Below are 14,355 nucleotides of genomic sequence, written 5' to 3' on the forward strand. Positions count from 1 at the left end.
AGAATATCTATATATCCCAAACAAACACACCACCAAGAAGAGTCAACCACAATGAAGAAACCCACAGAAAACGAACAAAAAGGACGGCGCACGCGGTTACACGCGCCGGCGCGTGAGCCTCACGTGCTGGTCAGATGGCAACCGGACTTTGAGGTTTTGTAAATCGGTGGCTGGGCTTCTCTTTGGATTGGGCGGTGTCAAAAAAAAAACAGCTTTTTTTTTTTTTTCGGGCGGCGGCGAACGAACCGAAGACAGCGACTGTGAGCAAAAGTGTAAACTCACCTCTCCACAAAACCCTAAACGTATCACAAATGAGTTCTAAATTCTCAAACCCTAAGATTCACAAAAACCCTAAGTTTATTTAGAGAGCTCTGATACCATGTAAAACTCTTAGGTTTGAGAAAGAATCAAATACTTTATTCATTCACCACAGATATGAATATATACAAGTGTACAAAGCATAGAAAAGGAAAATATCACAAAATATTTATAAGAATGGAAAATCCTAATTATAGAATTATAACACACCCTTTTAATCATTTCAATATCTTAGTTTCCAAATGGACATGTTTCTTGTAATTGCTCTTTCACTTTTGGGGTTTCCCCTATTCCATTAACAATGAAATGTTTCTTATCAAAAAAGGTCCATTTTCATATTTAAGAAAAAAAAAAAAAACAGATAAAGATTAAGCCAATTCTAAAAAATTTTGAAAAGTGATTCACACGCATGTGCAGCTATGTTCAAACCTGATGGGTTTTCAACTTCGATGAAATGCTTGGTGGAATTCTGACGGCCTCTTCTCCTTTCTCCCTCACAACATTCACTATATATCCCATTGAGGCATCACCAAGGACTTCGGCACTGGCACCTTCAGATAGACTTCCACAAAAGCCAGCAGAGTTCATCATTTTAGAATTGGAGGAAAACTGAACTTGTAATGATTTTAGACGCTCTTGGCGTTCCTTTAGAGAGAAAAAAAAATGAGACAAAATTTAAATATGGTGAAGTATTCTCTAAAAGTTACAATGTAAAATCATACAAAATTGCTCCATTAAATTTACCTTTTCTATGGCAATTTTTTTTTTAGTATCTTCTCCTAATTCAGCATCATCAAGTATCCGTCGTATCTTTTTCTTACGCTTTCTCTTTGAGCTGATTGGTAAACAGAAAAATAGTCATATTACAACAGAAAAATATGAGTCTAATTTAGGCTATAATAATAAAAATGATTTTTTTTTTAAAGAAAACAGAACTTTCCACTGATTCAATGGTTGGATTATGTTACAAGATATATTTAAATTAATATGTACAGTTGTCCTTTATTGTAATTTTGTATATCCTAGATTGGGGTTTCTCATTCTCCTATATATATGTACCTTTTATCTAATTGAATGATAAGAAAAAAAAATTTGCAAATATGATGATGATATGTTAGAATCTCTTCGAGCTACTCTTGACCTCTTTGAATGGTGTTCTGGACAGAAAATTAATTGGGAGAAATCATCCCTTTGTGGTATAAACATTGACCAAGACATGCTGGATAAGTGGGCAGAAAAGTTCAATTGTAAAGCAGAGCAACTTCCCTTTCTCTATTTAGGACTTCCTTTGGGAGGTTATCTGAAGAAGACTGATTTCTGGCAACCTGTTATTGATAAAATTCAAAGAACTCTTGATAAATGGAGAAGATACAACATTTCAAGAGGAGGTAGAGCAACCCTTTGTAAGTCGGTACTCTCAAACCTCCCCACTTATTACATGTCTACCTTCTTGATTCCTAATAAAGTGTTGCAAATCTTAGAAAGAACATTGAGGAATTTCTTTTGGGAAGGCCACAAAGGGGGCAACAAACTAAATCATTTAGCCAAATGGGAACTTGTGTCCAAATCTTATGAAGAAGGTGGCCTCGGTTTGGGTGGCTTAAAAGAGAAAAAACTAGCTCTTTTAGCAAAATGGGGCTGGAGATTCCAGCTGGAAAGCTCTTCCCTTTGGTGTAGAGTGGTCAAAAGTATACATAGCAGTAGCATTTCAAGAGGTCACACTTCTGGTAAAGCAGTGGGCTGCCTTAGAAGCCCATGGATCAGCATTTCAAGAGCTTGGTTGATAGTGGAAAATCTGGCTATGTTTGTCTTGGGCAATGGGCTTAATATTGGCTTTTGGTTAGATACTTGGGTGGGCAATCTTCCCCTTTCATCCAGATTTTCCAGATTATATAGATTGACCATTCATTCAAATGGCTCTGTGAGAGAGCGTTGGGACCACACCACCAACTCTTGGAGCATCTCTTTTAGGAGGCACTTACAAGATGAAGAGATTTCGGGATTTTCAAGAATTATTAAGCCTCATCTCTAGCCTAAAGGTGCAAGATCGCCCGGATTCAAGGTTTTGGTCTTTGGAAACCAATGGATCCTTCTCGGTCAAATCCTTATCCAACTTTCTTTGCAAAGCCCCCCGAATGGATCCTCTACTTCATGAAGCTCTTTGGAAATCAAAAAGCCCAAGGAGAATAAACAGTCCTTTGGATAATGGTTTTTGGGTCCCTAAACTGCTCAAGTGTGCTGCAAAAGAAGCTTGCCTCTCATTTTCTCTCCCTCAATATGTGTGTTTTGTGTAAGGAGAATGGGGAAGACCAACAATACCTTTTTTTTAACTGCGTTTATGAACAAAGTTGCTGGTTCTTGCTCTTCAATATCTTCAATTTGAGCTGGTCCTTTGGAGCAGAATTTAGCCTAAATGTGCAGTAGTTGTTGATAGGGCCAGCTGTCAAGAAATCGCACCAGATTCTGTGGGTCAATGCTGTCAAGGCTGTTCTATCTGAATTATGGTTTGAACAGAACCAAAGAGTCTTCCAAGACAAGGAAACCCCGTGGTTCTCAAGATTTGAAGCTGCCAAGTTGAAAGCATCACTATGGTGCTCCCTCTCAAAAGCCTATGCAGCATATTCCAGCCAGGAAATCAGTCAAAATTGGCACACCTTCCTTTCTCCAGCTTTCTGAAGTTCTAATGTTTTGTTTTTAGTCGTCTTTGTTTGTCTTTTGTAATGATTTTCCAATTTTTCTTTTTATCAGTTCATGTATTGTTTTCCATTGTATTGCTTAATTTTAAGGCTTTCCAGAGTTAGGAGGTGATGAGGGGTGCTAAGGGGGTGTCAACCTAGTTGAGATGCCCGGGTGCACCTGTTGATCCTTATGAATTCCTTGTAAATTGAGCATTAGTCTCGATTCATTTTCTTAATGAATAAAGAGACTCGTTTCCTTTTCAAAAAAAATTGAATGATAAGAAATTCATTCTCCAAAAGTACAAAGTACATGGTATCAAAGCTATTCTTTGTTTAGGGTTTAGAATATTCTTTGACGGCTTTGTGAGTTAGGGTTTGAATTTGGGTCATCACTTTGAGTGGCTGTTTGACAACACCCCCACCTTAGGAGGAGCGCCACCGCTGTCCACCTCGATTTTTCGTTGCCGTTCATCGGAAACAGCCGCGCGTGAGTCACACGCGCCGCAAGTTCAGAGTTGCTCCATCACCACGCACCGGCGGGTGGGACCGCGTGAGGCCGCCTTCTTCGCTTATGTCGGTTGGGTTCGTCTCGGGTTAGCTTTTCCGATCCATCTGTGCCTTTTGTTTTACCAACATCTACTCGAGCGTGAGGTTGTTTGGAAAACACCCTTTTGTTCCTAGGGTTTGTGACTGTTTTGCTCTCATTTGGGGTTGTTTTGCTCTTTGATTTACCTTCCTTTCGATTCTGATTTGTTTAATTCTATCTGTGGGGTCATGTGTTGGTTCTTCATGGATGAGATGAAGCATATGGTTGTATCCAATGTAATTCCCTTAGCATCAAAGATAATGGAACATAAGTTAAATGGAGCTAATTACTATGACTGGCATCACACTATTCAGTTTTATTTACTTCGTACTAATATGGATGATCATGTGACTGAGAATCCACCACAAGATGATAAGAAAAAGGCTTGGCTTCGTGATGACACTCGACTTTTATCTTCAGATTAAGAATTCCATTAAGAGTGAGGTTGTTGGTTTGTTGGATCATCTTAGAGTTCTTAGAAATTTTGTACTCGAGAAAAGAACACGTCCATCGAATGTTTGAAATTTGTATGCAATTTTTTCGAGCCGAACAGAAAACAGAATCTGTTACAAGCTACTTTATGAGGCTTAAAAAGATAGCTGTCGAACTTGCCTTTACCTTTTAACCCAGATGTCAAAGTTCAACAAGCCCAGCGAGAAAAGATGGTTGTTATGATATTTCTAAATGGACTTTCACCTGAATTTGGAATGGCTAAAACACAGATTCTCTCTGATTCTGAGATTCCGTCGTTAGAAAAGGCCTTCAACCGTGTTCTTCGTATTGAGAGATCTCAATCTGGTTTGTCTGTTTCTCATCCTAGTAGTGCTCTTATAAGCGAGAATAATAATTCTCGGGTTACTCCAGGGACGATCAACAATTTTCATAAGCCTAGTTATAATAATCGAAAATCAGATTCTCAGAGGATTGTTTGTCACTATTGTCGTAAGCCAAGACATCTGAAACATGATTGTCGAAAATTTTTGTACAAGGCTCAACGATCTCAACATGCTCAGATAGCTTCTAACAGTGACACGACCAGATATTGCTTACTCTGTGCGTATTGTGAGTCAGTTTATGTCTTTTCCTACCGTGGATCATTGGACTGCAGTAGAATAAATTCTATGTTATCTAAAAGCTGCACCTGGACGTGGGATCTTATATAAAGATCATGGTCATACAAGGGTTGAATGTTTTTTAGATTCTAATTAGGCTGGATCTCGAGAGGATAGGAGATCAACCTCTGGATATTGTTTTTTAGGAGAAATCTAGTGTCATGGAAAAGTAAGAAATATAATGTAGTTTCTCATCCGAGTGCTGAGTCAGAATATAGAGCTATGACACAATCCTTATGTGAAATAGTGTGGATACACTAACTTTTATCTAAGATGGGTTTCAGCGTTACTGTGCTAGTTGAATTATGGTGTGATAATCAAGTTGCACTTCACATTGCATCCAATCCAATGTTTCATGAACTAACTAAACATGAAGTAGATTGTCACTTTGTTCACGAGAAAATGCAAGAACGGTTGATATCTATAGGATATGTGAAGACTAGAGAACAGTTTGGAGATATATTTACCAAAGCGGTAAATGGAGCAAGAATAAGCTATTTATGCAACAAGCAGGGCATGATTAACATATTTCCTCCAGCTTGAGGGGAGTGTTATAAGATATATTTAAATTAATAATAATATGTAAAGTTGTCCTTTATTGTAATTTTGTATATCCTAGATTAGGGTTTCTCATTCTCCTATAAATATGTACCTTTTATCTAATTAAATGATAAGAAATTCATTCTCCAAAAGTACATAGTACATATTACAATTCAAATAAAAATGATTGTACAGAAAACCTAGCCATAGTTTTAGGTAACTGTAAGGTCAAGAAAAAATAAAAGCAAAAGCCTGATAATTTGTCTCAAGATGTTGTCAAGTACAAGAATTTTATTTAGTCAGATCATGCAAATTCCTAACCGGATAGATTTTCCTTAATTATCTACCTTTCAGGTGACTTTATGTTCAAAGGTTTGACATTGCAAGCTTCTCCAGAAAAGTCTGGCTTTGTTGAAATTTTTCCTAGTGTTGCAAAGAGAAGATTCCCTGCCTGCTTAAAGGTCTGTCCTCATTGGTGTTTCATTGAAACTAGTTTTTTTTTTTTTAAATGGAAACAAACTTTTCATTGATATAATGAAAAGAGACTAATGCTCGAATTACAATGAGACATAATAATCCATACAATCTAGAAGACAAGGGGATCAGCAAGCGCACCTTAATAGCTCAACTAGGTAGACACACCCTAGATTGTTTTTTTAAATTGGCGACAAAAATATGTACATAAGAGAGATAAGGGGATTACAATCACAAAAAATTGTAATTACGAAAGAGCCACAAAAAGGCCATGTATTTTTTTGCATCTTTTACGGAGTTTTGTTGGGCTAGTGATGGTTTATTCTCCTTTAAGGATTTCTTTGTAACTGTGTTTGTAACTTTTCGTAACTTCAATTGGGAGCCTTGTATGTAGTCCCCTTATCTCTGTTTTTATCTTTTTGTAAATTTCTTTTGTTCCAACAAATTACAAGTCCTGGTTTCCTATTAAAAAAACATGTCAGAAAAAGATTAATGGCTGGTGAGTTACCTTATGGTTATATTTATATCTGCATTTGGATTGTCTGAATCGCTATCAGAGCTCGAACCTGTCAACTCTCCAAATCCTAAGGCTTCCTCCAACTGCGTTCTCAAGGGTTGCAAGAGACTTGGGCAACAACGACAACAATGCCAGCCAGAAGCCTGGGCCTTGAGCAAACACTCGACACCAAGGTTTCTCCTTATGCAACCAATACAAAATAGTGTTTTACATGATTTACAGCTTACCAAGTCAGCATTGCGCCCACACCATCCGCAAAAGCATTCAGAGCAATCAGGTTCCTGAAACCATTCTAACATGAGATCCAAGAACTTTAAGAAAAACCTTATTATGGAAAAACCATAGGATGTAAAGGCCTAGAAAATGATAGTCACTGTACTTTCATTTCATGTGCAATAACAAAAACCATCCATGCGAAATACGACATGATTTTTTTTCTTTCAACAGAAAAAATCAGTAGAGACTACTTTATCTAATAACATTGAACAGCATACACTGACTGCTTTAATTTTTCTTTTTTACCCAAAACATTGAACCAAAATAGACGAAACAACCTAGTATATCAACTTAGTATGATATAATGAACCATGTCATAGTGCAGTCAAAATTTTATGCAGAACTAAAATACAAATTTTAGTATGATCAACAAGTAAATTCTTTCCGCACCTTTACATTCTTCTTGTCATCCATCAAGCATTTGCAATCTGCACAAACAATTACTTTAAGGAAAGGATGTGCATACACTTTAATAACCACTTGATCACAAGCAGTACAACGCATCTTCTCATTCGGACACTCTGATGGAAGAGAATCAGCACCATGGTCATTTTGTTCCGTGTTGCATATGGTGTTCGATGTCGTCAGATTGAAAGCAGAATGCTCCTTTATCAAGGAACTTTCATCATTATGTACACCATTAGTTCGACTCTTTTTAGTTTGAGTGGTCAAATCTTCCATATCATTTAAACGCTTGGAACCTAGAGGTTCCACAAAATCAGATAAAGCCGAAGGAAGCACAGAAGCCGTATGCTCCATAGACCTTTCCATGTCAACATCACTTGAAGCACCAGAACCATTGGGTATGTCAACCTTGATTTTGTGGCAAGCATCTCCAATATCATCATCAGAGAACCCCATTCGACGTCCATCAGTGTTATCATCTGAAACAGGGTTCAAACAGTCAGCCAGAGATGCAGGCTGCTCTTCATCTCTTGGGAAAACATCTTTTTGGAAGACCTCCTAAACAAGAATTTGAAAAAGAAAAATGAAGTCAAGAAAGGGTCTAACTTTGAACCTCTGTTCTCATAATTGAATCTGAGAGGTTAAAGTTTACTCTATTTCATTTGTCATGAAACTAGAACATCATTCAAATTAATTGTAATAAGTATTCTTTTAGTTCCATACAACAAAAAATACACATCAAATACGTTCATATACATATATTTGAATAAAAATATAAAGCAGAACAAGAACTAGGTAAACTGAGATACATAAGTAAACAAGACCAAAAAGAAGATTTTCTTTTGAATTAGATAGAGAACATTTTATAAAGAAAAAGAAAAGAGACTATTGCTCAAGGATACAAACTCCAAAGGGAGTGAAAAGACAATAAATCAGCAAGTAAGCAGAGGAAAGCCAAACCACAAAAGACCAGAAGAAAATTAAAAAGGCAATAGTAAAAATATACCTGTTTGCATCTCTTCTGATATCGCTTTTGTTTCAAATGGATTTGGAGTTTTCTATCAAAAAAAGCATCATCTTCTTCTTTGACCTGTCAATGCAAATTAATGATGTTCTTCACCATAAAAGTGCCTTTAAAGGAAAAAATTATGAAAGGTAAATTGCCACAGTTTTGTGTATGATATAATTGGGTTTTAGATTAAGAATATCCTTCCTTTTTATAATTAGTTTCCTTAGTTGAAACTATTTTTTGTCTTATATTTACTTATTACGGGGTTCTTTGTTAAATAAGAAAATAATTTCTCCAAAAATTACAAGGTATCAAAGCACAATATCATTGTTAGAAACCATAGCCACCAGAAATCCTAGCCACCATATAACCCAAGTTGTCAATCATCATCTTCATCAGTGCAATCTCCCTCCAGATCGGCATCCTCACGACTGCGATCTCCCATCATCATCATCATTGTCAAGTCTTCATCGTGGGCATTACCATGTGTCCGCGTTAGGGGTGAGCAAACTAAACCGAAAAACAGCAGATTGAAACTGACCGAATCGGCTTATGTCGGTCGGTTTTGTGGTTTTGGTGATTGGTGGTCAGCTTAAGTCGACAATTGGTTAGTCAGTGAGCCCCACAAAATACCAACCGATCATTGTGTATATATACATCAAAGAAAAAGAAAAATGTTGAATATGCACGTTGAAACCAGCTGATGAGCAGCTGCCTTTAGCAGGTAATGATTACTACTTATTTTTTACTTTTTATTATTTTCCCTTCTCTTTCTTAATTTTCTCTCCCTCCCAAACGTTTCATCTTCATTTTCCCTTGTCTTTCTTCATTTTAACTTCTCTCTTTCTTCTCATAATTTTTATCTTATTTCTCTTCATCGTATTTCCACCGGTCAGCACTGCTATTTAGCGTTTTTTTCTTTCTCCTTCCTCATTTTCCTTCTCTCTTCTCCTATTCTTTCTATTTTTTCTCTTATTTTTTTTCAATCATCACCAAAGCCGAACGACATCACCAACTAGCACATCAATTCCAACAAATAAGGCATTTTCTCGAGTCTAACTGCAAAGTTTTTACAATTATCTTGTAGAAACTCGTCAAAATATGATTTTTTTTTTTTTTTTTGTCTCTAAGCTTCGAAAGTATGCCAATTTCATCAGGCTTAGGAAATACTGAATTTTTGTTTTTTTTTTTTTAAAGGAAACAAGCCTCTTCATTAAGATAATGAGTAGACAGTACAAAGAGAAAGGAAATACATGAAGAGACAAAGCAAAACAATAGGATCAGCAAGTGCACCCGGACATCTCAACTAGGTTGACGCCCCCTTAGCACTCTCATCACATCCGAAAAAGAAACAAACCAAGAACAATTCCCAAAAACAACTTGGGACCAGAACAGAGCCAAAGTATTACAATGAAAATTGAAAGCTAGCACAAAGACAAGGTCTAAATACAACCAACAGAAAATCTGGCCACATCCATCTAGATATTACAAAGAAGGAAAGATAAAGGCATTCCAATTAAGGCTGATGTCTTGTATGGAGAAATCTTCAAAAGCTTTGGAAAGAGAACACCATGATGAAGCATTAAGACGGGCTGTCTCAAATCTGAACGACCAAGGGGAGGCTTTGTCATGAAAGACTCTTTGGTTTCTTTCAAACCACAGCTCAGATAACAAGCTTTAACTACGTTAATCCAAATTAATCTCGGTTTCTCTTTGAGCTTAGGACCGGTCAAAAGTTGGAGAACATTATCTTTAAAAACATTACGGAAAGCCCAGCTTAGATTGAAACAATTGAACAATTGTAGCCAACAATTTTCTGCATACACGCAGCTGAAGAACAGGTGCTGCAAGTCTTCAGAATCTGCCAAGCAAAGAGAACAAACTTGTGGAGACAAACTGTAAGAGGGAAGTTTCAATTGCAATACGGCTGCACAATTGAGAAGCCCATATAACATTATCCAAATCGTGATGTTTATCCTCCGCGGGCTTTTAGTTTTCCACAGTGCCAATTCCAACTATTTCCCTATGGGAGAGGCCAAGGAGAGATGTTTGACAAGGGGTTTTACCAAAAAGTGTCCTTTGCTTCTAATTCCCAAAATCTTTGATCTGGATTCAAAGTGAGTGATTTTGTAATAGCAGACAGTAAGAGTTGAAAATCATCTATTTCTTCTTCCTTGAGTAGTCTTCGAAAGTCAATGGACCAAGAGTCAAGTGCAAAATCCCAATATTCATGGACAGCTCCATTCGGTTTTAAAGAAATATTGTAGAGTCTTGGAAGAGAAGTTTTTAGAGGTATTTTATCCAACCAAGGATCATGCTAGAAAGCAATCTGTCTACCATTGCCAGTTTTGTAGGCTGCCAATGATTCAACTTTTAACCATGCCCTTGATATGCATCAAGGACTACGAAGGTTGCAATTGCCTTTTCCATTGGTATGTCATCCAAACAAGCTTCTACCATGGATACCTTTAACAACTTGGCTCCATAAGAAATTATCATCATTGATAAATTTCCACCCCCACTTAGCCAAAAGACTATTTCTTAATTTTCAGACCTCCAATACCAAGCCCACCATCTTCTTGCGTTCGGGTAGCTATGTCCCAAATAACTAAATGGTTCAATTTACCTCCTGAATGTCCTTCCCAGAAGAAATTCCTCATTAGTCTTTCTACAACTAGGATCACCTTTTCTAGCATCAACAAGATAGACATGTAATAAGTAGGGATGTGCGATAAGACTGACTTACAAGAGTAGAACAACCTCCTCTGGAAAGGTTGTATCCCTTCCATTTATCCAATTTACCTTGAATTTTATCAATCACTGGTTGCCAAAATTCAACCTGTTTAAGGTAGCCTCCTAAAGGTACATAAAAGGAAGGTGAACAACCTTGTAATTCAGTCTGGACGCCATTGAAAACAGCTTACATCAATATTTATGCCACATAATGCCAGATTTTTCCCAATTTACCTTTTACCCTGAGCACCACTCAAAGAACTCAATTGTTTTACTTAAATTTTCTAACATTTCATCATCATTTGTGCAAAAGATCAATGTATAATCGGCGAATTGAAGGATGGATACATGAACTCTTTTCCCACAATAAAACCTTCAAATTTGCTTTTTCCATGAAGCCTGTCCAAAAGTGCGCTTAATACCTCACTGACTAGTAGAACAAGAAAAGGCAAAAGAGGGTCACCTACTCTTATGCCCCTCGAAGCTTTGATTCCTCCCCTTGGCCTTCCGTTTATGAAGATTGAATATTTTGGGTTAGATACACGGCCCATTATCCACAAAATCCATCTTGAATCAAAGTTCTTTCCAACAAGATTTTTTTTCAAGAAATGCCCAATCTATGCAATCAAATGCTTTCTCTAGATCAAGTTTTTAAAATCCACCCCTTTTTCTTCTTAGAACGGTAATCTTCTACCACTTTATTGGCTATGAGAACCGGGTCTAGAATTTGTCTTCCTTCAATGAATACGCTTTGCATAGTAGCAATTATACTTGACATAACTTTCTTTAAGCGATCAGCTAATACTTTTGCTACAATTTTATATGTCAATGTAGTTAAACTGATTGGTCTAAAATCTTTTACCAAAACAGCATCTTTGTTTTTTCTGAATCAAGCTGATAAAATTCTCTTTTACACGAGAGTTTGGCTTGCCATTTCTATAAAATTCCTCAAATAAGTCCATGAAATTATCTTTGAAATAATCCCAAAATTTTATACAAAATTCTGCTGTAAATCCATCAGGCCCCGGTGCCTTGTTTTTTCCCAACAACTTCAAAACAAATCTGATTTCATCGGGATTGAATCTGGCTAACAGCATGAGATTCTGGTTACGGGTAATCTTAGGCCATTGCAAATTGAGAGGGATAGCTCTAAAACCTGGAGATTTGGAGTACAAAGAGGAGTAGAATCCCAATATTAATTCTTCAATTTCCTTAAAGGAGTGTGTTGATACTCCTTGATCATTTATCAATTCCGAAATAAGATTCCTTCTTTTCTTTGCATCCAAGAAACGATGGAAAATTTTGAATTTTCATCTCCGACACTCAGCCAATTTAACTTGCTCTTGTCTTAAATTCCTTTCATCAATTCGGTAAAGGAATAACAATTCAGCTTTCAAGGAGATTCTCATATCCCTTTCCGAAACAGAATTTTCTGGATTTTCTGCTTCTAAGTCACATTTTTCAATTTCTTTCAGTAACTCTTCCTCTTCCTCTTATCTTTTCCTTTTATTCTCAAACTCATAATTCCAAGTCTTCAAGGCATCCTCAACTTTCCTAAGTTAGAAGAAATAACGAAGCCAACCCAACCTTATTCATCCACCAAGCTCAAACTCTGTCAATAACTCTGCAACTTTTTTTGATGTCCAGCAAGCTATTGCAAAATCTAAAGAGAGATGGCCCCCACTCAAAGGAACCGGCTTCGAGCAAAATAGGAAAGTGGTCTAAAAAAGTGTGTGCTTGTCTTGATACTCTAGTGTTTGCAATAACCAATCCCAGCTATTGGAAATTAAGAAAATATCAAGAAGCGAACATGATACATTAATTCCTTCTCGTGACCATGTAAAATGACCGTTGCTAAGTGGGATTTCCATTTACTTTCCCAAGTCAATGAATTTATTAAACTTCCTCATTCCTCTTGTTAATCTCCCTGGTCTTGAATTCTCCTGGTGATATTAAAATCCCCTCCAATATACCAAGGTTCATCACAGTAGTCTGAAAGTGAAAGTAATTCTGGCCAAAAATATTTTTCTCTATAGTCAGCAGGTCCGTAAACATTTGTGATCCACCATGATTTCTTGCAAACAATGAAACATTTCACAGATAAAGAATAGCCTCCTTTCAGTACTTCCGAGATTGAAATTCTGCTTTCATCCCACATAGTTAGAATACATCCTGATTTGCCAAATGCACCCACAAAGTCCCAACTGATGTCTTTTGAGCTCCATAATTCCTTAATAAATCTAATATCAAATGAATCTCTTTTAGTTTCTTGGATCAAGACCAAATCCGGGTTTATTTTCTTTAAGCTTCTTCTTAAAGCCAATCTTTTGGAATCATTGCCTAGTCCTCTTGTGTTCCACGACAGAATCTTCATGCTAGGACAACGCTATATAGGAGCTTTTGCACTGGAATTCAACCGAGGATCAAGTCGCAATCTTCCACTACTGGTAGAAGTTTTTGTAGAATTTCCTTCTTGTCAATAGGTTGTAAGGGTGAGACATTTGCAATATCAGTCACAGGTCCTTCTGATTGAAATAAGCACTGCAAAGCATTATAATGATCATAATGAATTTCTTCCTCCTCTTGGAAAGCCTCTGAATATGATCTTTCTAACTCTTCACTGTCGACGTTGGCTATAGAATCTCCATTTGAATCATAATTTCGATTTTGATCAATAGTTTGTTGAGATTCCAGGGTACCTCGCATGAAGACTACGTTTGAGCCAGCAATTTTGAAATCAGAATAGGAAAAAGAACAAGATTTAGAATGAGAAATATCTGACCTGGCCGAAGAGCACCTAGGAATTTGGACTTTAATGCAACATTCTTCAAGCAAATCTGTGTTTACCATGGCTGTCCAAACATTGTAGAAGGTTGTCTTCTTCCTTATGAAATGCTTTCGAAAAGGTATGAACAGGTGTGCTTTACTTTTGGGTTTCAATGCACAATCAGAAGACGGTGATACACTTTTCTTGGAGTAGGGGAGCGATGAGATATCTTTCGAGGATTTCTTTAACGCTTTGTCAAATGATGATCCGGGAACACGGTGATTAATGGATGAAAAAGACCCTTGATCTTCTTCGGATATCATCTCTCCTGGCAGTAAATTTTCTTTGACTCAGTTGGTGGGAAGTTGAACTGATTCCTCTTAGGTGACTCAGATTTCGAACGACCAGTTGAAGAAGGAGTTGCTACAGACGAAGCGACTTTAGACATGTCTTTATGGAATGGAGAATGTCTATCGTCGGAGATAAGGTCGACTCCAACCATTTTAGACTTCTAGCATTCCATTGGGAAAAGAACAGGGTACTTTTTTTTTTTTTTTTTTGAAATCCAACTTTCACACCTACAGATAAGGAGGCTGTTCGACTACTTTCTTGAGGTATAAATCCACGACTATCTCTCTCCTCATTAAATTGTCATTCGTGTTCACATCAGACCAGTTTGGGCTTCTGGTGTGTTGTCCATCTGATAGAAGCCGAGTTAACTTTTCTTTCGACGAGCAAGAAGCCTGAGCATTACCTTAATTCTTCTTAAATCTAGATACTAGGGGATTTCTTGAGAAGTTGGTTGAGATTCTTGCTGCTTCGAGGAATACCCATTCAGGACTCAGCATTGATAATTCCACCCCTTCATCTTTCATAACTTGATTTAAACGGACCAAATCAATTGGGTTTGAGAAATCTTTAACAAATAATTCACCTTTTA

At 37.1% G+C, this 14,355-nt stretch overlaps 1 protein-coding gene across 1 annotated transcript in view; it reads right to left on the minus strand.

Moving 5' to 3' along the window:
* Window positions 1–14,355, minus strand: part of LOC120079195 (protein CHROMATIN REMODELING 20) — an 88,839-nt gene that overhangs the window by 46,933 nt on the left and 27,551 nt on the right. Inside the window, exons 9-13 of the mRNA XM_039033361.1 lie at window positions 7,913–7,996; window positions 6,892–7,464; window positions 6,217–6,506; window positions 1,063–1,153; window positions 748–963 (exon numbers count right to left, since the gene is read on the minus strand). Of these exons, the coding sequence (XP_038889289.1) occupies window positions 748–963; window positions 1,063–1,153; window positions 6,217–6,506; window positions 6,892–7,464; window positions 7,913–7,996 (1,254 nt within the window). The remainder of the gene's footprint in view (window positions 1–747; window positions 964–1,062; window positions 1,154–6,216; window positions 6,507–6,891; window positions 7,465–7,912; window positions 7,997–14,355) is intronic.

The sequence above is a fragment of the Benincasa hispida genome, chromosome 6 (assembly GCF_009727055.1).
Source record: "Benincasa hispida cultivar B227 chromosome 6, ASM972705v1, whole genome shotgun sequence".
Lineage (NCBI taxonomy): Eukaryota > Viridiplantae > Streptophyta > Magnoliopsida > Cucurbitales > Cucurbitaceae > Benincasa > Benincasa hispida.